The sequence below is a fragment of the Tachysurus vachellii genome, chromosome 21 (assembly GCF_030014155.1).
Source record: "Tachysurus vachellii isolate PV-2020 chromosome 21, HZAU_Pvac_v1, whole genome shotgun sequence".
Classification (NCBI taxonomy): Eukaryota; Metazoa; Chordata; class Actinopteri; order Siluriformes; family Bagridae; genus Tachysurus; species Tachysurus vachellii.
The window spans coordinates 17788773-17809674 of record NC_083480.1 but is presented as its reverse complement, the minus strand read 5'-3'; the positions used below and the strand labels follow the sequence as shown (position 1 = coordinate 17809674).

Sequence of the window (20902 nt, the reverse complement as noted above, 5' to 3'; positions counted from 1 at the left end):
CACACACTGACAACAACAACTAATGCTGTTTTTCACAATTTCAACATTTGTGTTGACTGAGTCACTGCCCTTAAGACAGTTAAAACATCCCAAACAAAAACCTTGAATGAATAAAGAATTTTGTTTCGTACTGAAGACTCAAAATGTTCCTTTAATGTCTGGAGACCAGGAAGTTTACAGTGCATCCAGGACCAAGCTGAAGCAATGAATCAAGGACCTGAAGTGCATTTACAGGCTGCTGATTTTAACACCTCTGACCCTCAGTACATAAGGCAAGACATCCAGGTTCTCACAGACTATAAGACAGCCATCACACCCAGACATAGTGCTAAACTAATAAGTAGGACAGAGAGCATTGGGTACGATAGTAAGAGCTTCACTTTTACCATAATCAAAAAAATGTGTTAAAATTGTGTAAAAAAAGTTCTATTATAGTCCTCAATTTGAATATTTGATCATGACTGGTTATTATTTTTTCTGATACAACATTTAACTGTTATATGTTTAAAGTACCTCAGATCTGTTGGTGAAAGTTTACATCCTAAAGGAGGTTTTCTGAGAGAACACTGAAAATCTGCTGACCAGACAAGCAAAAACAAAGCTCAGAGAATTCAGGCATTATTACCTGTGTCCAGGTGACGGCTCTCCATCTTTGAATACAAGAGGAAGACCCATAGACTGATCACTCTTCATGGAGACACAGCTGGGTAATGATGAGTCTGGTCTCTTTACCTGTTTTACACTGAACACAAAATACACACAATTTCTACAACTGAATATAAAAAAAAGTTTACAGTGTCAATAACAGTAACAGACACTGGTAAACACAGACATGATGTGGTCATTTAGCATGAGATTAATATAAGATACTGTTAATAGTTTTTGTATTTTGTTTATTCATTGTAACTAAACAAAAAACAGAATATTGTATCAAGAAGTCAGAGGTCCCCTAATGGACCAGTGGCAGGATCCTGCACTCTCACTGCCAGGTCAAATGTATAGACTGGATTTTTCACTGTGGTGACCGAACAGGGAGCAGCCAAAAGAACAACAACAACATTGTATCACCAAGTCAATGCACTGAAATTAATCCCCCAATTAAATCCAAAATAAAGACAATACCCAGTCTGTCTCAGTAATTAAAGCAAGCGAGTGTGTGTGGTGTACGTGTGTGTGTTTGTGTGTGTGTCTGTGTGTGGTGTACGTGTGTGTGATGTACGATTGTGTATGTGTGTGTGTGTGTGTGTGGTGTACGTGTGTTTGGTGTACGTGTGTGTGGACAAAGTGTAGTGGACTCCCATACACACACTGACATCTACACAAACACTGTTTTTCACAATTTCAACATTTGTATTGACTGAGTCACTGCCCTTAAGACAGTTAAAACATCCCAAACAAAAACCTTGAATGAATAAATAATTTTGTTTCGTACTGAAGACTCAAAATGTTCCTTTAATGTCTGGAGACCAGGAAGTTTACAGTGCATCCAGGACCAAGCTGAAGCAATGAATCAAGGACCTGAAGCACATTTACAGGCTGCTGATTTTAACACCTCTGACCCTCAGTACATAAGGCAAGACATCCAGGTTCTCACAGACTATAAGACAGCCATCACACCAGACATAGTGCTAAACTAATAAGTAGGACAGAGAGCATTGGGTACGATAGTAAGAGCTTCACTTTTACCATAATCAAAAAATTGTGTTACAATTGTGTAAAAAAAAAGGTTTACAATACACAGACTGTGTAAGCTGATTTCCACACAGATATTTGTTTATACAGATATTTGTTTATACAGAGGATCTTACCTGTGTCCAGATGAGGAGTCTCCCTCTGTTAATATTAGAGGAGGATCCATGACAGTCTTTATAGAGACACAGCTGGATAGTGGAGAGACAGAACTCATAACCTGGGAAATACTGAACAACACAAACAGAACATAAGATATTTTATTTTATCACATACCTCTTCATACAGAAGAAAACACAGCAAAGATTTCACAACTTTTTTTTCCATCAACCTTGTTCTTGTCCTCAACTCAATACCAGTTTAGGAAGCTTTTGGTTCAGAATGTATTCTTCATTTAGGCTGATGATGAGTGTGGCAGGTTAAATAATTTATAAATGTGACCACCTACTGAAACTTCTGAATGACATCGGGCCATATTCAGAATAAACATCAATATATACAGTATCTCAAACTCTGGGGCCAACCGAGGAACCTGGAGCTGTGCAGCTTATGTTTACATCCAAATTGGACATTTACTATGTAGTGGCCTTTTCTACAGTTATTATGTCGCTTTGTAGAAGCCAACATTCTGTTTTCCTATTTAAGCTTAGACAAAAATATATAAAATTTAATGCGGCCTAGGGCTTTCGAGCCACATGCACCAAATTCGGATATGTCGTAGTCCCTGGTCTGAAGTTTGTTGCTATTACTTTTCTAAGCGATCCGAGTACCGGTACTTCCGGTACCGGGTCTCAAATTGGCCTTTTTTCCCATAGACTCCCATTATAAACAAAAAACTTTTTACAACATGGACATGTGACATATCAAAACACTCAGAACAATGAGGGGAACTTCCTCACGTGTATTCTGATGACATCACGTGACGTTACGTGATGTTACGTGAAAATAAAAAATGAGCACAACATGAACATGTGACATATCAAAACACTCAGCCCAATGAGGGGAACTTCCTCAGGAGTATTCGGATGAGGTCACATGTTCATCTCCACTTGCCTCCAAATGTTTTGGCACCCTATCTTTCTGTCCACTTGCCTCCAAAAGTAACACTGACCCTTATGTCCACTCGCCTCCAAAAAGCACCGGCCTTTGCGAATACTTGCCTTGTCAAAGCCAACATCAATGTTTGTCGCGACGAACTTTACAAATCTAGTTATTATTATTATTAGCTATTTTTATTGATACGTAATAGTAAAATTAATATTCTTGGTAGCAGACAAGCTGGTTTAAAGATTTTAGAAATTATGGATCTCCTGAGATCATCCTACACATCATTCTCTATATTTTACACAGAATAAATATAATGATTATTAATAAATATATGCTAATAATAATAATGATGATGATGATGATAATAATAATAACAATAACAATTGTTATTGTTATTATTATTATTATGCTGGTGTCAGGTCATATCATTTTTAAAGTGTCTGGATTATTTCATAAACATTAAAAATACATTAAAACATTAACATTAAAAATAGAAGTTTCTAGTTCATGGTTATGATCCATAAAGAGTTATAAAATCTTGATCTTTGCTTTAGGGCTGTAGCTATCGAATATTTTAGTATTCTACCAAAAATTTAAATCGATTAATCGGATAAAATTGATTTTTGCTTAATTAAAGAGCAATATTAAATATACAAGAGAAAATAAGACGGGTCTCTTAAAATGAACATCTAATTGGTTTCCTTTTTTAGAAAAATTAACTTTTATTTTTTAAATGCATAGTATGCAATGCATAGAACAATATTTTCTATCAAAAATAAACATTTAGATATTAACCATTGTTTCTCTGTCTGTACTTGTACAGTGAACAATGACAAAGTTGACTGAGAAGAATTAAGTACATTTAAGTGTCAAACATTCTGGGCTTTAAATGAACCCTTTTCTGAGATGCAAAAACAAAAAAATAAATTACTTTCAAATTACTTTTCTAAAGTATCAAAACTAAGGCATACATTAAAATAAATAGTAATAAAAATACTGCCTTTAAGTCATGCAACTTAACTTTCAGAACTATTCAAAATCTACAGCTCAGGCATAACATAAACCTTTACTGTCTTCTTGGAATGATTTGTGGTATTTAAGAAGCAAAAACATGGACAGGAACCTGGAACTAGAGTCATGCATGGTTTCACACCGAGTGCTTTAAGCATATATACTGTATATTAATCAGAATATAAAAGTCTCTCTCTCTCCGTGTGTGTGCTTTAAAAGTCTTTAAAGGAGCATGTGATTGCAATGAAGAAAGGTAAACATATCAACATGCTCAGAACTGAGGCTTGTCCTGCGCTTTGAAGCAATGTTTCCTGCTGCTGAAAACAGACGCTCTGATTGTGGCCCAAACCTTGGACATTTTCTGTCGTTTTCTCCTGTTTGTTTCTCCTCTTTTACATTGTTATCGCGCCCTTCCATTTTGCAGCCCGCACTAGCACGCGCACGCGCCCTCAACTCAAAAGACCGTTAACTCCTCGCGTCTCCTTCCACTTTGACGTAAGCGCGTTCTCTCTCTCTCTCTCTCTCTCTCTCTCTCTCTCTCTCTCTCTCTCTCTCACACACACACAAAATATTTGCACAAAAACGTGACGTGAGCTTTAAAACGAATTAAAAGAGGCTTCGAGGCAGATGAATTTGCCTCGATAATTTTTTGTAATCGAGTTACTCGAGGAATCGTTTCAGCCCTACTTTGTTTGGTGAATCTGCTCAACTCTGCTGTAAACAGGTCAAAGTTTGAAGCCCGATACAAAAGTTTTAAATTATGATCTGACTAAATGACGTGTTAAAGTCACTGGTGGAATCAATGTTAGAGTTTATTCCATTTCACTATTCATATAGAGGAGAGAAATTAGTCCGAATGTAACATGATATTTTGTTCAGATGACACGAGTAACACTTATATAACTCCACTACATCATACCTCCTTTATGTCCAAAATAAAACTTTTACCAAAAACTAGGTCATTTTTCGTCATTTTATTTCTATATACACACAGTATACAAACATTAATCCTATTATTCTTGATTGTGATGTTTTTTGAGAGAGAGAGAGAGAGAGAGAAATCTTACCGTTTATAAACAACTCATCAAAATGGCTTCGAGGACAAAATACTTTTACAAGAGGCGTGAACTTCTATAATAAAAGTTTACACATCTTTGTCTATCCTCCGTTTAATGATTCTGTTTTGTAGTTTTCTGCTATAATCTACATTTACAAAAAAAAATCGCTTTATTTTTTTCTGAATATATTTATTTAACTGACTGTTATTACCAAAGTCCCACCACCAGATGGCGACATTGATTAAAAACCATCCCCATGAAACAAAACGCAACAAAACCTACACCACAATGTATTTAAGCATAAAGTTCTTAATACATAAAAACTACGTACTTGTATTACATTATTTTTAATCCTTATTTGACAGGAATGATTTGTTTAAAATGTGCTTGAAAAAAAACTCAATTTAGCTTTCAAACCTCTCCTGTCAGGAGCACCAAATTTCTTGGTGTTCATCTAGCGGAGAACTTCACCTGGGGCCTGTTTCAGAAAGGAGGTTAAGTGAAAACTCTGAGTATAACCCTGAAATGAGGGAAACTGTGTTTCAGAATGAGATGTATGTTAAACCTGAGAAAGCAGGTTAAATTAAGCCCGTTTCTGAAAGAGAGGTAACTTATACTCAGAGTCAGTTACCATAGTAACTTACTCTGTGAACCTAACCTGGTGGGAGCAGGTTTTCTTCGGTAAACCCACAGTTTCTGTCGGTCTCCTCCCCTTTTTTAAAGAGGAAGCGATGTTTAAACACCTCATTAATTGTCCACATTTCAGTTACGCAGAGAGCATCAAAGGGAATGTGGGATGTGGTAGTTCAGTGGTTAAGGTGATGGACTACTGATCAGAAGGTCATGGGTTCAAATCCCAGGTCCACCAAGCTTTTGTGGACACAATTGCTCAGTTGTATAAATTGAAACAAATTTCACTCTGGGTAAGGGGGTCTGCTAAATGCCGTAAATGTAAAATGAATGAAATGGCGTGTCCTTTTATGGACGATCCTGTTGATGAAGTGTCTGTAATAATTCGTTTGAGCCCAGAGTGGATTTTTGTCACCTCCCTATGCATTTTTATTTGAGCGGTACCTTTTTTCTTTACAGTCAATAAGATCCATAATCTCATCCATCCTTACATCAGCCATCGCGGCCGTGCTCTTACATCCGAGCAGATGCTTTGCGGTACCTTATGTTTCTTTGCAAATGGTAGTTTTGTGTATAACATCGGGGATGCGGAACATATTAGTAAGGCTACTGTTTGCAGAGCGGTCAGGAAAGTGTGCCTCGCTCTTAAGCGCTTTCTACAATTTTTGTATTGTTTCCTAATAAAATAAAATACTGTTCTTCTGGTTTCACCTCTGATATTATAACAGCTGGGAATTTACTCTAAAATAGTTCTTAATTACTAACTACAAATGACATCATCAACAAGTCTAATTAGATTAATGTAATAATTACTATCTCTAGAATGTATTGGTCTACTTATTATTTTGGTCTACTTACTTATTAATTACTTTCTAAATCCCAAATCAACCTCAACCACTTGAACAATAAGGTGAGACAAGAAACTGTATTTCTAATGCTTTCAAATAAACAATATACAATTGCACAAATTATCCTTGAATTGAACAAAGTGTGTAACTAGAGGGAGAAGTTTACATTAAAAATATACCTTTTAAAATTTGATGTTAAATCCACTATTGTTTTATACAGCAGTGTTGTTTTTTTTTAAATACGTGTTCATATTCTCCATATGCTTGCATAAGCACTTCCAGTTCTCCTGGTGAGAAATATGCAGACTTTTTTTTGTCTGACGCTGTTGCCATGGTGACTCGTTATATCTGCGCTCCATTGATAATGGCTTTTTTTTAGTTGTGGTGCACGCGCTTAACTCGGAGTCAGTCAATTTAGAGTTGATAAAACTAACTAATTTCAGCTGTTCTGTAATCGAAAACTCAGAGTTTCACATGCCAGGGTTTGTCAAGTTTAAACTCAGAGTTGGTTGAACCTCCTTTCTGAAACAGGCCCCAGGTGATAGAAGTAACACTACGTTTCTTCCCCTACGTCATACCTCATAACTGTTCAGTATTTAAAAAGTGTCCTGATCAAATTCCACCACCAGATGGCGACATTGACCACAGAGTCTTTAACATCCTCTGTACACATTATCCCCATCATCAGCATCCCATGAAATAACCTAACAAAACCAGAATATCTTAAGTAAAAAGTATTATGCTGTATGGGTTAAAATGTAAATAAAATACTTAATTTGTTATACTGTCTAAACTGTTTGCATGAGAATTGTAAAGTCATATAATTTTAATCAGCATTTGCTTACCTTTAACAGCCATAGCTAGCATGTATCTTAGCTATAGTGTGTAGTTTGTATAGAAAGTTTCATCATGGCTGTCAGTGTAGGGACAGTTGTAAAGTGTTGTTTTAGCCATCACATATGGTGTTGGTGTGGTCTAACCTTTTATTGATAAGTTAACAGGGTGGACTGATGGAGAGAAATAATAGTGTCCCTGTCCTAAAGAAGGATCTTTTGATGATGATTTAAATTTTATTCATTTATCTGTTAAATGAAATATTATTGGAAATAGACAGGGTTCTTGTCACCTCAGTATAGCAGCAGCAGCAGGATTCAGAAGTCTTCTCTGAGTGAATCCAAAAACATTCTATCACTTATTTTCGCAAACATTTCTCATTAGAAAAAAAATGTAAAATGACTTTGTGTAGGTTTAATGTATTAACATTTTGTCTTTCCAATACAAACAGTCTCTGTGAAACTGGGTCATTTCTATTCTATATTTATGCATTATATCACTTTATTAAATATTTACTTTATTAACATTGTTGTATCTTTCAGTAGAAATGTATTGTCCCATAGATACATTTTTACTTTAATTTATACTCTTTATTGACTTTTCTTGTACTATTAAAATGATAAATAATTACATATCTAATATATTAGTAAATTACACAGGATATGAAATAGATCAGGTCTAATGTATGTAGTTTTCTCTGTGTCTAGATTAATATTGTTCAGTGACTCGCTGTTCGCAGTAATAAACTATCTTTGGATTAAATGTGTGAGATAAATACTGTTTAAACACCAAAGCGGTAAGACTTTCCTGCTATGGAACATTTCAGAACCTACACACTTGATCATAACAACCTGAAACAGTTGCAAAAATGTTTAGCAACAAGGTTTGGGTGGAACTTACTGTATATTGCATGCATTCATTAGACAAAATCTTCAGCTTGTTTTGTGATGTTATATTGTTATTTTTTGAAGTATTATGGTGTTCTGGGGTTGGTGGGTGGGAAGTTGGTTGGGTAGGTAGGTAGATACTTTATTAATCTATGTACTGAAATCTATTATACAAGTATTGGATGCTGTATCTAGAGCCTAATTAAAGACAGTTTAAAAGACGTGTGTTGTATATATTTAAAAGAAAAAACCTATGTGATGAGAGAAAGTGCTGGTATGTGTGTGTTACAAGACATCAAAAATGGTGTAAAAACACATCTTCAACTTCAAGTTTATTTCCAACTAAAAAATAAAATGGAAAAAAAAAAAATAAAAAAATCCACACAAAAAACATCACACACAGAACACACAACAGAGTATATATACAGGGTAAGATCTTCAGTTAATGTTTACATCAGACATCAGAATAAAGAAAAAGTCAGATCTCTGTGACTTTAACCGTGTCATGGTTTTTGCCTCCAGATGAGCTGTGATTTTTACACATAACAGTCTGTATATTTTACACAGAATGGAGTGAAAAACAAAACACACACTGAGTGAGCCACAGTTCTGTTTGTGGAAACTCCTTGTTGATGAGATCAGAGGAAAACAGCCAGACTGGTTCAGATAAAACTTCTTCACCACCTAAAAGTAAACAAGGAAAAAGTAACTCACTGAATATGAACCTGAACCAGATGCTGTTTATAGAAATGAGCAAAAAAAAAAAAAAAAAAAATTATGAACTGTTAATGTGTTGATATACACTGGCGGTTCTGGGGGCGGGGGCGGGGGGTTTCAGTGCCCCTGTGACAACAAGCTTGGACCCCCTTGTAAAAATAATTTTCATAAAACTGTTTTTTTTGCGATCGTTGTTTTTTACATCCGTTATTAGACAGTAGCAACGCGGAACAGAAATGTAACCCACACATTTTTTTAGAGGGACTGCTTAAAGCGGAACACAACGGTATCGTAGAACATTCATCTGTAGATTTTTTCTACTCAGAAGTTGGTGAAAGTTTTTAAAATATTATAGTTGAAGACTTCAAGCAAAGAAGGAAATATAGAGGTGAGTAAAGTTGTTAATATGTTGTATTTGTATTAAATGCATTACAGAAGTAATGCATATGTAAATGCATAACGTTAGATCAGCTAATCTCACTTAAGTAAAGTTGGCCGCATATTCACAGATTGGAGTTTCCCGAGTCAATAACTCCTGAGTTTACAGCCGAAAAGCGAATACTGTATTACGTGGTTATTGATTTTTTTTAATGAAAAATCATGAAAATTAAACGAAAAGACATTTCCCCCAAATAAGTGTTGTAGTATAACTATCAGGACATCAGTGATGTGTGAGCTGGTGACAGTACAGTGTATTACAGTGAAGTTATTGACTGTTTTTTTATTCTCTTTTCGGGTTTTGCACTTTGCAGACGGTCCCTTGGAATCTGTCTCTTAGGTGTTCGCACATAGAGACTTGTGTATTTTGTCCAACGCGGAGGAAAGCTGATATTGAGGAAAATTGGGTTGTAGCTGCCTCTACATTACTACGATAAAAAAGAGGTGTTATTTGTGTAATTAGAGCGTTTAGCTCAGGAGTTATTGACTCGGGAAACTCCAATCTGAATATGCGGCCAACTTTACTTAAGTACTAATCTCATCCTGGCCATTTGTTAGTTTGTGGCAGTTTGAAAAGGGATAAAATACATGATCAACAAACTCATGGTTCTGAGTTAGTTACCTAGCAAGTCAGTTATTTTCAGTAAATTAATTCATAAGCTTCTTGGTCCCCATTGCTTTTGCTCTATACTTCTCACCAAAATGAAGAGATACTGTAGAAGGACATCATGTCTTTCTTCCAAAGAAAAGATAAGGTATACAGTGAGACAGAGCCAGATAGTTCAGGTAATACTAATACCAACAAAATATTTTTGTATATAATTGTAGTAATAACAACAAAAAGACATGACAGAGTAAAAATGAGGGTGGTAAAATAAATACATTCTCATCAGCAAATAATGGAAAACTTAAAAATACTTAGACAGATGAAGTAATGAGGGCACTTAAAACTTCATTCTCAATATTTATGAAAAGGGTATACATACTTATATATATATATATATATATATATATATATATATATATATATATATATATATATATATATATGAATTTATAAGATGAATTTGCTACAAAAATCGTAGAATACAGTTACTGTGACTGATACTGAATATGTAATGCAAATGTAAAAAATAAAATTGAAATGCAAATACATTGTTGAATGATTATAAACATGGTATTTTGCCTGTTAATGCCTGCAGTGCAGTGCAGAAAATGATATGACAACAATAAGGTCTAAATGTAACTGGCCCCTCTAACAATACAACTGGCCCCAGCTTGGCCCCCAGAGTTGAAATGGTCTAGAACCGCCACTGTTGATATATTTGTGTATTTGATTTTTCTTTATCTGAAATACTTGTAAATCACCTCAAGTTCTGTAGCTTAAGACTGGAGAGCTGATTCTGTAGCATGTAATAACTGTGTCTTACTGAGTATCAGGTCATGTGACTTTCAGAGAGATGATCTTACCTCAGTGTCTCCAGTTTACAGTGAGGATTCTCCAGTACAGCAGAGAGACTCTTCACTCCTGAGTCTCTGAGGTTATTCCCAGACAGATCCAGTTCTCTCAGGTGTGAGGGGTTTGAACCCAGGGCAGCACAGCCTTCATCTGAGACTTCACAATTACACAACCTGCAGAGAGACAATGACACACTCTTCACTCTCTAGGTTTATATAATTTGAATGGATTACTACATTTTATATCTGGAATGTACTGTATAGTTTGTGTGAGTGTCACTACATGTAAATGAGCTGTGTCAGGAACACACATGAAACATTACAGATGATCAACATAAACACACAAGTAAAAAGAAAATCAGACTTTCTGTCAGAAATGTTTAGTTCAGTTTGACTTACACTAAAATAGACACATAACTTAGATAATCATTTATTAATCATTTAATAAAAGATTCATAATTTGGGCTGTGTGTGTGTGTGTGTGTGTGTGTGTGTGTGTTACATTCAATTTAATCTAATTTACAAGAACAATCATGGCTGAGTTTATTAAATTTCAAAGTTAAGATCACTGTAACTGGGAGAGAGAGTGTTCAAAGTGATGCTCGCTCTATCATTAAACAATGATCTTTGTGCTGTGATGATTTTAGGAAACTCGGCCCTGATCTGTTTATATTACTACACACACTGAATACTGTGATCAGATCAGGAAAATACATCAATGTGGACTGAAATGAAATGATTTTCCTCCTCAGGATATTTGATGCTGAACCTAAAACCTCTGCTTCAGTCTCACTATTAGAGAATGTGTCTTACTGAGGATCAGGTCATGTGACTCTCAGAGAGATGATCTTACCTCAGTGTCTCCAGTTTACAGTGAGGATTCTCCAGTACAGCAGAGAGACTCTTCACTCCTGAGTCTCTGAGTTTATTCCAAGACAGATCCAGTTCTCTCAGGTGTGAGGGGTTTGATCTCAGAGCTGAACTCAGAGCAGCACAGCCTTCATCTGAGATTTCACAATAACACAACCTGCAGAGACACAATGACACACTCTTCACTCTCTCAGTTCAGGACACACAGATCAGTTCAGCAGGAACTTTTTCAATAAAAAGTCACTGCAGTCTTTAATCTCTATGAAACACAAAATCTTTATCAACAATAATGAGAAATCGATAAATAAATAACAAATATTTAATGTGTGTGTCTGTTAGAGAGAGATGCTATTTGACTGTAAAAACAGCAGTGAAACATGTCACGTCTTTTCATGTTCAGGTTTTTATGTTTGTTAATAACTGAGATGAAACCCTCCATAGAAGTTTTATATGTAATCATGATGATAGCAGCTACACTGTTCACCAGGACTGAAAGACTGAGATGTTTCTAGTGAGTGGGTAAAAAAAAAAATATAAATATAATAAAATATTATATACAATTATATATATATATATATATATATATATATATATATATATATATATATATATATATATATAGATAGATAGATAGATAGATAGATAGATAGATAGATAGATAGATAGATAGATAAGTTTAGTAGTTAAGTTAATACCAGCCTTAACGAGAAGCTGAAGGTCCTGTCTCCTAGAGAAGATTTCAACTCAGGAAATAGACATTAGAGGTAGGAAAGACTTCTAGTTTAGTTGTAGACAGGATCTGACACTGTTTCTTGTTTTCTTCTCTGTTTCTACATATTAGACTGGACATGTCAGTGTGGAGTCAGTCCACTCCTGTATCTTAAACAAACACTGGACAAATACTTGTATCTATAAACTCAAACTAATACAACTTGGATATCTGATCTACATTTACAGAGTTTCTATTTGCTTGGACTTGTGAAGGTCTTCTGAGTGTGGACTTTCTACTTACATGGACTCAAAAATAAGAACAGACTGAATAGAGTTTGGGGTTTTAGGGCAGGGAGTTAAATAGAGTTTATAAATATTTAATATGTTAGATTGGTGCATTAAAGGCATCTTAAAAGTCAAAATCTCTCTCAGAACAACTAGAACCTGGGATCACAAAAAGACATGTTTGTTTTGTGTCAATCCAAACTTTGCATCATATGGTAAATGTGCCTTGAGGATCAGGTCATGTGACTCTCAGAGAGATGATCTTACCTCAGTGTCTCCAGTTTACAGTGAGGATTCTCCAGTACAGCAGAGAGACTCTTCACTCCTGAGTCTGTGAGGTTATTCCAAGACAGATCCAGTTCTCTCAGGTGTGAGGGGTTTGATCTCAGAGCTGAACTCAGAGCAGCACAGCCTTCATCTGAGATTTCACATTCACACAACCTGCAGAGACACAATGACACACTCATCAGTCTCTCAGTTCAGAAGAAACTTTTTCAAAGAGTCACTGCAGTCTTTAATCACTATGAAATACAGTATCAAAAGTAAAAAATAAGATTAAAACATATATAACAAATTCTATTTTTTCTCTGTGTGTTTGTGTTTACTAGCTATGAGAATGATACCACTTGTGTGTAAAAACTTAGCAGTGAAACATGTCGTGTCTTTTCATGTTCAGGTTTTTATGTTTGTTAATAACTGAGATGAAACCCTCCATAGAGGTTTTATATGTAATCATGATGATAGCAGCTACACTGTTCACCAGGACTGAAAGACTGAGATGTTTCAAGTGGGGAAATGTTTCATTAGCTATGTTTCCATCCATGTATTTTATCTGAAGAAAAGGGTTTAGTACCTCAAAATGTTTGCAGATGTTTAAGTCAACATCCATAAATCAAATGTAAAAAAATAGTTTGGAAACAGAATTTCTCGTATCATTCACCTATCATTGACAAGTGTCTGGAGAACAATAGACGGCTTTGTGATGATTGTTACTGTATTCATCTGTTTGGGGAAGAGTAATGATGATAAAAGACCAAATTTAGTACACACCTTATTAATAAAGCACACTATTAACAGGAAAGTAGATAAGACCATCATCTGAACACTAGACAGATATAATCTCAGTGTGAGACAGATTTGGTTCTCACGAGTCTCTGATCCTTTCTGCCTGTATACAGTATGAATCATTAATATCACTGTCTTTAACATCACGTTCTTTTAACATCACAGTCTTAATGTAATAAACCACGTTAAACGTTTAAACGGTTTTCTATGGGGAGATCGTACTAAAAGATTGAGTTGATTACAAGAGAAACTAAAAGAATTAATGAAGAGTGGAGATATTGAAACTGTTAACACAGGCCTTGAACAGATAAATGTGGCATTAAATGATTTTAAAGATTCTCACCAGTCTGTACAAGTGCTACTTAATGAAGATGAAGGGAAAAGTGACAATAATGAGTGGTACAAACCAAAGATGCAAACGTTTGAAATATTTCTAAAGGAGGTAGACATATGGAAATCGAATGGTGATCATATGGTGATCGAAGTGAATCACAGTATGTGATTTCCCCTTTGGACAGCATATCTAATGTGTCAGCCAGTAGAGCCAGACCTTCACGTTGGTGCATTAAAAGTCAAAGTCTTTCTCTCTCTGTTATGTACAATTCAAAGTTCTTTAGCAAGTAATAAATGTGTCTTACTGAGGATCAGGTCATGTGACTCTCAGAGAGATGATCTTACCTCAGTGTCTCCAGTTTACAGTGAGGATTCTTCAGTACAGCAGAGAGACTCTTCACTCCTGAGTCACTGAGTTTATTCCTAGAAAGATCCAGTTCTCTCAGGTGTGAGGGGTTTGATCTCAGAGCTGAAGTCAGAGCAGCACAGCCTTCATCTGAGACACCAGAACCACATAATCTGCAGAGAGACAATAAAACACTCTTCACTCTCTCAGTTCAGAACACACAGGTCAGTTCAGGACAAAAAGAGTCACTACTGTTTAATCTCTATAAAAAATGTAATCTTTAATACAGAATAATGCATCAGTAACTAAATGACACATTATATTTATAGTGTGTGTGTGTGTGAGTGTGTTTACTAGCTATGAGAATGATTACACTTGACTGTAAAAACTCAGCAGTGAAACATATCGTGTCTTTCCATGTTCAGGTTTTTATGTTTGTTAATAACTGAGATGAAACCCTCCATAGAAGTTTTATATGTAATCATGATGATAGCAGCTACACTGTTCACCAGGACAGAAAGACTGAGATATTTCAAGTGGGGAAATGTTTCATTAACTAAAGGTTTAGTACATCAAAATGTTTACAGATATAGATGTAAAAAAAGTGTCCACATTTTTCTCTTTAACGCTAGAACATAAAGTCTATAGCAATATTTCAAATGTTGTAAAAAAATAGTTCAGTAACAGTTTTTGTTGAGCAACAGAACTTCTCGTATCATTCACCTATCATTGACAAATATCTGGAGAACAATAGACAGCTTTGTGATGATTGTAATCACTGTAGTCATCTGATTGGGGAAGAGTAGTGATGATAAAAGACCAAATTTAGTACACACCTTATTAATAAAGCATACTATTAACAGGAAAGTAGATAAGACCATCATCTGAATACTAGACAGATATAATCTCAGTGTGAAACAGATTTAGTTCTCACAAGTCACTGATCATTTCTGCCTGTATACAGTATGAATCATTAATATCACTGTCTTAATGTATTAAACCATGTTAAACATTTTCTTTATAAAGGGTTCCTACGGTGAGACAACACTAAAAATCTTGTCTCTTTCTACTTGAATCACAATAATGTTTGTCTTAGCAGAAGGTCGTGTTAATAATAATAATAATAGAAACATGAGAGAAAATGTTTTTTTCTGGTCGTTGTTTAGTACATTAAACCATGTTAAGTGTTTTCAAATGTCCCACTTGGAGCCCTGACAGAAGAGCAACTGCTTCATTCTGACATCATCTTCTGAAATTTTGTACAATTTCAGTTATTAGTAAAATTAAACTGACAATAAGCTGGACAATTTCAATTAATGTACTCAATATATTTTACAAAGATTTGAGGACATCTGGGATGCAGAATGTACTGATAACTCTGTGTCATGGACATTGAGAGACTGGACATGTCAGTGTGGAGTCAGTCCACTCCTGTATCCTGAACAAATACTTGGATCTATAAACTCAGTCTACTACAACTTGGATATCTGATCTAAATTTACAGACTTTCTACTACCATGGACGCAAATAAGACCAGACTGAATATAATTTTTATATTCAGGATATTTAAGGATGGAGTGTTGACTGTAGTTGTGTATAAATTTGTGAATATACAAATATCTTACACTGGTGCATTAAAAGTCAAAGTCTTTCTCTCTGTTATGTACAATTCAAAGTTCTGTAGCAAGTAATAACTGTGTCTTACTGAGGATCAGGTCATGTGACTCGCAGAGAGATGATCTTACCTCAGTGTCTCCAGTTTACAGTGAGGATTCTCCAGTACAACAGAGAGACTCTTCACTCCCGAGTCACTGAGTTTATTCCCAGACAGATCCAGTTCTCTCAGGTGTGAGGGGTTTGATCTCAGAGCTGAACTCAGAGCAGCACAGCCTTCATCTGAGACACCAGAACCACACAACCTGCAGAGAGACAATGACACACTCATCACTCTCTCAGTTCAGGACACACAGATCAGTTCAGCAGGAACTTTTTTATTAAAGAGTCACTGCAGTGTTTAATCTCTATGAAAAACAGAATCTTTTATCAATAATAATGTGAAATCAATAAATAAATAACAAATTATATTAAATGTGTGTGTTTGTTAGAGAGAGAGATGTTATTTGACTGTAAAAACTCAGCAGTGAAACATATCGTGTCTTTTCATGTTCAGGTTTTTATGTTTGTTAATAACTGAGATGAAACCCTCCATAGAAGTTGTATATATGTAATCATGATGATAGCAGCTACACTGTTCACCAGGACTGAAAGACTGAGATGTTTCAAGTGCGTGGGTAAAAATAAATAAATAAATAAATAAAAATAAAATTTGATATATATAAAATAAAAGTTTAGTAGTTAAATTAATACCAGCTTTAAAGAAAAGCTGAAGGTTCTGTCATCTTGACAAGATTTCACCTCAGGAAATACACAATAGAGGTAGGAAAGACTTCTAGTTTAGTTGTGGACAGGATCTGACACTGTTTCTCATTTTCTTCTCTGTTTCTACATATTTGACTGGACATGTCAGTGTGGTCCACTCCTGTATCTTAAACAAACACTGGACAAATACTTGTATCTATAAATTCAAACTAATACAACTTGGATATCTGATCTACATTTACAGAGTTTCTATTTGCTTGGACTTGTGAGGTCTTCTGAGTGTGGACTTTTTACTAACATGGACTCAAAAATAAAAACAGACTGAATAGTTTGTTTTGTGTCAATACAAACTTTGCATCATATGATAAATGTGCCTTGAAGATCAGGTCATGTGACTCAGAGAGATGATCTTACCTCAGTGTCTCCAGTTTAAAGTGAGGATTCTCCAGTACAGCAGAAAGACTCTTCACTCCTGAGTCACTGAGGTTATTCCTAGACAGATCCAGTTCTCTCAGGAGTGAGGGGTTTGATCTCAGAGCTGAACTCAGAGCAGCACAGCCTTCATCTGAGATTTCACAATCACACAACCTGCAGAGAGACAATGACACACTCATCACTCTCTCTGTGCTGTTTTCTATGAACATTTTGTATTGTTTGTTTAAATGTTGGTCTAGAGTGACCCCTTCTGTTCAAATGGGGTATCGCATATTGTTAAGTCCTTATATGATGACGTCACAGACGTGAGTCTAGTTTGCAGCTGCAGCAGGGAAGAGCATGCGGTAATGGCTACTGCTCCGTGATTTAAGTTGGTTTGAAGGCACTTTCGGTATGTAGATATTATTACATTATAGTTTCCAATTATATTTATAGTAAATTGTTATATTTTGTATGCCAGACGTTAATTTATCTTTCTTTGTTTCCGTGAATGGCACAATCTGTTTCTGGAAATGATGCTAGTGTAACCGAGCGTTTAACATCGGGTTCGCCTATACTGAAGTGTCACTAAAATAAATAAGAAGCGGAGGCTCATCGTTTGATCATCAACATGTTTCCTTTTTATTATTATCCAACGTGGTCCGCCATACCAAAAACTTCCCGAGAACACTGCCCTCTTGTGCGCATGCCCACACGCCTTCTACGGCGAGCCCCGAGGGGAAAAATGTATTACACACACAAATCACAATGCCCAGTATAACATCAACATGTACTCCAACTCACAGATTAGGTCTGTTACATACGTCCCCCCCTGACAAAATAAACGTCCCCGTTTACACCACTGAACAATAAACATTATACATAAACAAAACACCGCTGTGATAAAGTGCATAAGGAGCATATTGCAAGGCACAGTTCCATACGTTAACTTTGCATCACTTTCAAGCACTCTTCAAACAGTACAGCACATTGAGCAAACCCCCAAACAATCGCAAACCAGGAGCATAGCACCACTATACCACTATAACAGTACTACCAGTGATATTAATACAGAACAAAATGCTTGAAATGACCCGGAGGTTTCAAAACCCTCCCTGCTCGGCTCACATTTGGTTCTGGCTGTCTGTCCACACAGTGCTCTTCAGGCAGAGCACTCAGGTCACTCTGAGGGAGAACACACTCCTGTCTACCCGGCATATACACCACCGGGGAGGATGATTTGGGGAAGGAGTTAAACGCATTTGGCCACGTCTGGTTCCGCGTCAGAGAAGGAATAGGCAATGTATAAGGCCGTATCCTGTCGTAATGCACAACCTGCGCCCTCTCATCAGAGTCCAGAGGATTGACAATCCGATAAGTCAAGCCCCGTTCACCACACGAGCCCATGACCTGCACGACTTTATAAGGTCCCTTCCAACGGGGCGCCAGCTTCATGCGACTTTCAACAGGATTGTTAAGCCACACCAAAGCACCCACAGTGTAAGGTTGGTGACGCACTCCTTGATCATGATACATTTTCTGACGTTCATGAGCAGCCTCGCTATGCATGCGCGCCCTGCTGAAAGCAGAGTCCAGTTTTTCTCGCAATGAATGAACAAAATCAGTATGGGATCCTGTCATGTTGGGGGCAAGTGCCCGAGATGGTAATAGTACGTCGGCAGGCACCCGCGCCTCCCGGCCATGGGTCAAAAAGTACGGTGTAAAATGAGTGCCGGAGTGAGGTGACGTGTTGTAAGCGAAAGCAACATGTTTCACATACTCATCCCATTCTCCTCCATGGGCTAGCAGTGTCTTAGCCAACTGGTCAGTCAGTGTCCTGTTAAAGCGCTCAACCATACCATCCGACTTCGGGTGGTAGGGAGTGGTGCGTGTCTTTTTAATGCTTAGCCACTGGCAGAGGCACTGGATTACCTCCGCCTCGAACTGGCGGCCCTGGTCTGAATGCAAAGTCTCCGGAACACCATGCGTCAAAAGGTAATCCTCAAACAGGCAGTGTGCAACAGTTAGTGCAGTCTGGTTAGGTAATGCATACAAATTGACAAATTTCGTGAAATAATCCTCAACAACTAACACATACCGATTGCCTTTAGTGGTCACCGGCAGCTCTAGAATGTCCATAGCCACTCTCTCAAAAGGACGGACAGTCTGGGAACCTCCCATAGGTGCTCGGTGGGACGGAACAGGACCCCGACGTGTCTGACATGCTCTGCACTGCTCACACCATGCTCTGATGACCCTGTACATGGAAGGCCAGTAACAGAATTTCCTTGCCTGTTCCCACACACGCTCAGAAGAGAAGTGGGCGGAGGCTGGGGCCCCATGCAGCTGTAAAAGTATAGCTGTAAAAGTGTCTCCTAGCAGGCTTCTGTGACTGCTCCGCCCAATCCAAAACAGTTCTGATGTCAGGATCGGCCTGTTGCGAGGCCCTAATGTCCCGTGTATTGAAAGATAGCGCGTTCATGGAAATCGTATCTAAATCAGGAATGTCAGATACGTGCACAGCAGTATCCTCCTTTGCAGAATCAACAACTTTAAAGGGACATAAATTGTCACTACTCGGTTGACCTGAACTCACCACATTGACTTCTGCCATCCCATCATCATTGGACTCCGCGCCAACCTGGTCGGCTGCTACCGGGCGACGAGATAGAGCGTCTGCATTCTTGTGACGACTCCCTTCCTTGTGAATGATGATCCAATTCAGTGGATCGAGTTCCATTATCCATCGTCCCCTCCTTCCTGTTGGGTCGTTTTCAATAGACATACGTCGCAAAGCCAACAGGGGCCGATGGTCTGTGATAATGGTAAACGAAGACAGTCCAATGTAATGCCTGAATTCTCTTACCGCCCACACAATGGCCCACAGCTCCCGGTCGAAAGTGGACCACCGCCTCTGTGTGGAGTTCAATGCCCGGCTGGCATAGGCGACAACATGCTCCAAGCCGTCTCTATCCTGGGCGAGCACAGCACCGACAGCCAGATTGGATGCATCTGTGTGAATTTTAAACGGCACGTTGAAGTCAGGCAGAATCACTATAGGCTCAGATGACAACACATTTTTCAGGAAATTAAAAGATTTGTCACATTCAGTAGACCACACAAAGGGCACATTCTTACCAACAAGCTGGTTCAGTGGAGCGGCATATTTCGAAAAGTCTCTGACAAAGCGTCTGTAATATGAACAAAGTCCCACAAACGCTCTGACTTCAGATGGGGATTGGGGAACTGGCCAGTCCCGAACCTTCTCCGTGTTCCTGGGATCAGGCTGGAGTCCTTTCTGAGAAATAACATGACCCAGAAAAACCACATGATCCCTCGCGAGGTGGCACTTTTTCGGATTTAATTTCAGGCCGGCAGACTGAATTCTTGAAAACACTTCCTGTAAGCTCGACAAGTGTTCGTTAAATGTTTTGTTGTAAATCAGAATATCATCCAAATATACCATGCAGACGTGCCATGGGAGCCCCCTGAGGACTAATTCCATCAAACGTTGGAATGTAGCAGGAGAGTTTGAGAGGCCCATTGGCATGGACCGCCACTGATAGAGTCCCTGTCCGGTCGTAAATGCTGTTTTTTCTCTGTCCTCCTCAGCAACCTCCACCTGCCAGTACCCATTAGAAAAATCCAAAGTACTGAACCACACCGCGCCTGCTAACGCATCCAATGTATCATCTACACGAGGTAGAGGGTGAGTGTCTTTCACAGTCACACTATTTAAGCGTCTGTAGTCAACACAGAAACGCCAGGCGCCACATTTCTTTTTAACTAACACCACTGGTGATGCCCAGGGGCTGCAGCTCTCCTCAATTACACCATCTGCCAGCAGACCCGCCACTTGTCTCTCTATTTCCATACGCTTCT

General features: G+C 37.5%; 1 protein-coding gene across 5 annotated transcripts in view; it reads right to left on the bottom strand.

Annotated features, from left to right (window-relative positions):
- LOC132837650 (NACHT, LRR and PYD domains-containing protein 12-like) overlaps window positions 1-20902 on the bottom strand; it is a 95449-nt gene that overhangs the window by 28551 nt on the left and 45996 nt on the right. For 2 of the 5 annotated variants that reach the window (XM_060857422.1, XM_060857423.1), the window contains exons 9-14: window positions 17021-17194; window positions 15973-16146; window positions 14227-14400; window positions 12751-12924; window positions 11471-11644; window positions 10630-10791 (exon numbers count right to left, since the gene is read on the bottom strand). In XM_060857422.1, coding sequence (XP_060713405.1) covers window positions 10630-10791; window positions 11471-11644; window positions 12751-12924; window positions 14227-14400; window positions 15973-16146; window positions 17021-17194 — 1032 coding nt within the window. Of the gene's footprint in view, window positions 1-8387; window positions 8689-9860; window positions 9896-10629; window positions 10792-11470; window positions 11645-12750; window positions 12925-14226; window positions 14401-15972; window positions 16147-17020; window positions 17195-20902 lie in introns of those variants that run through there. The other 3 variants (XM_060857426.1, XM_060857425.1, XM_060857424.1) reach the window with 3 other exon arrangements.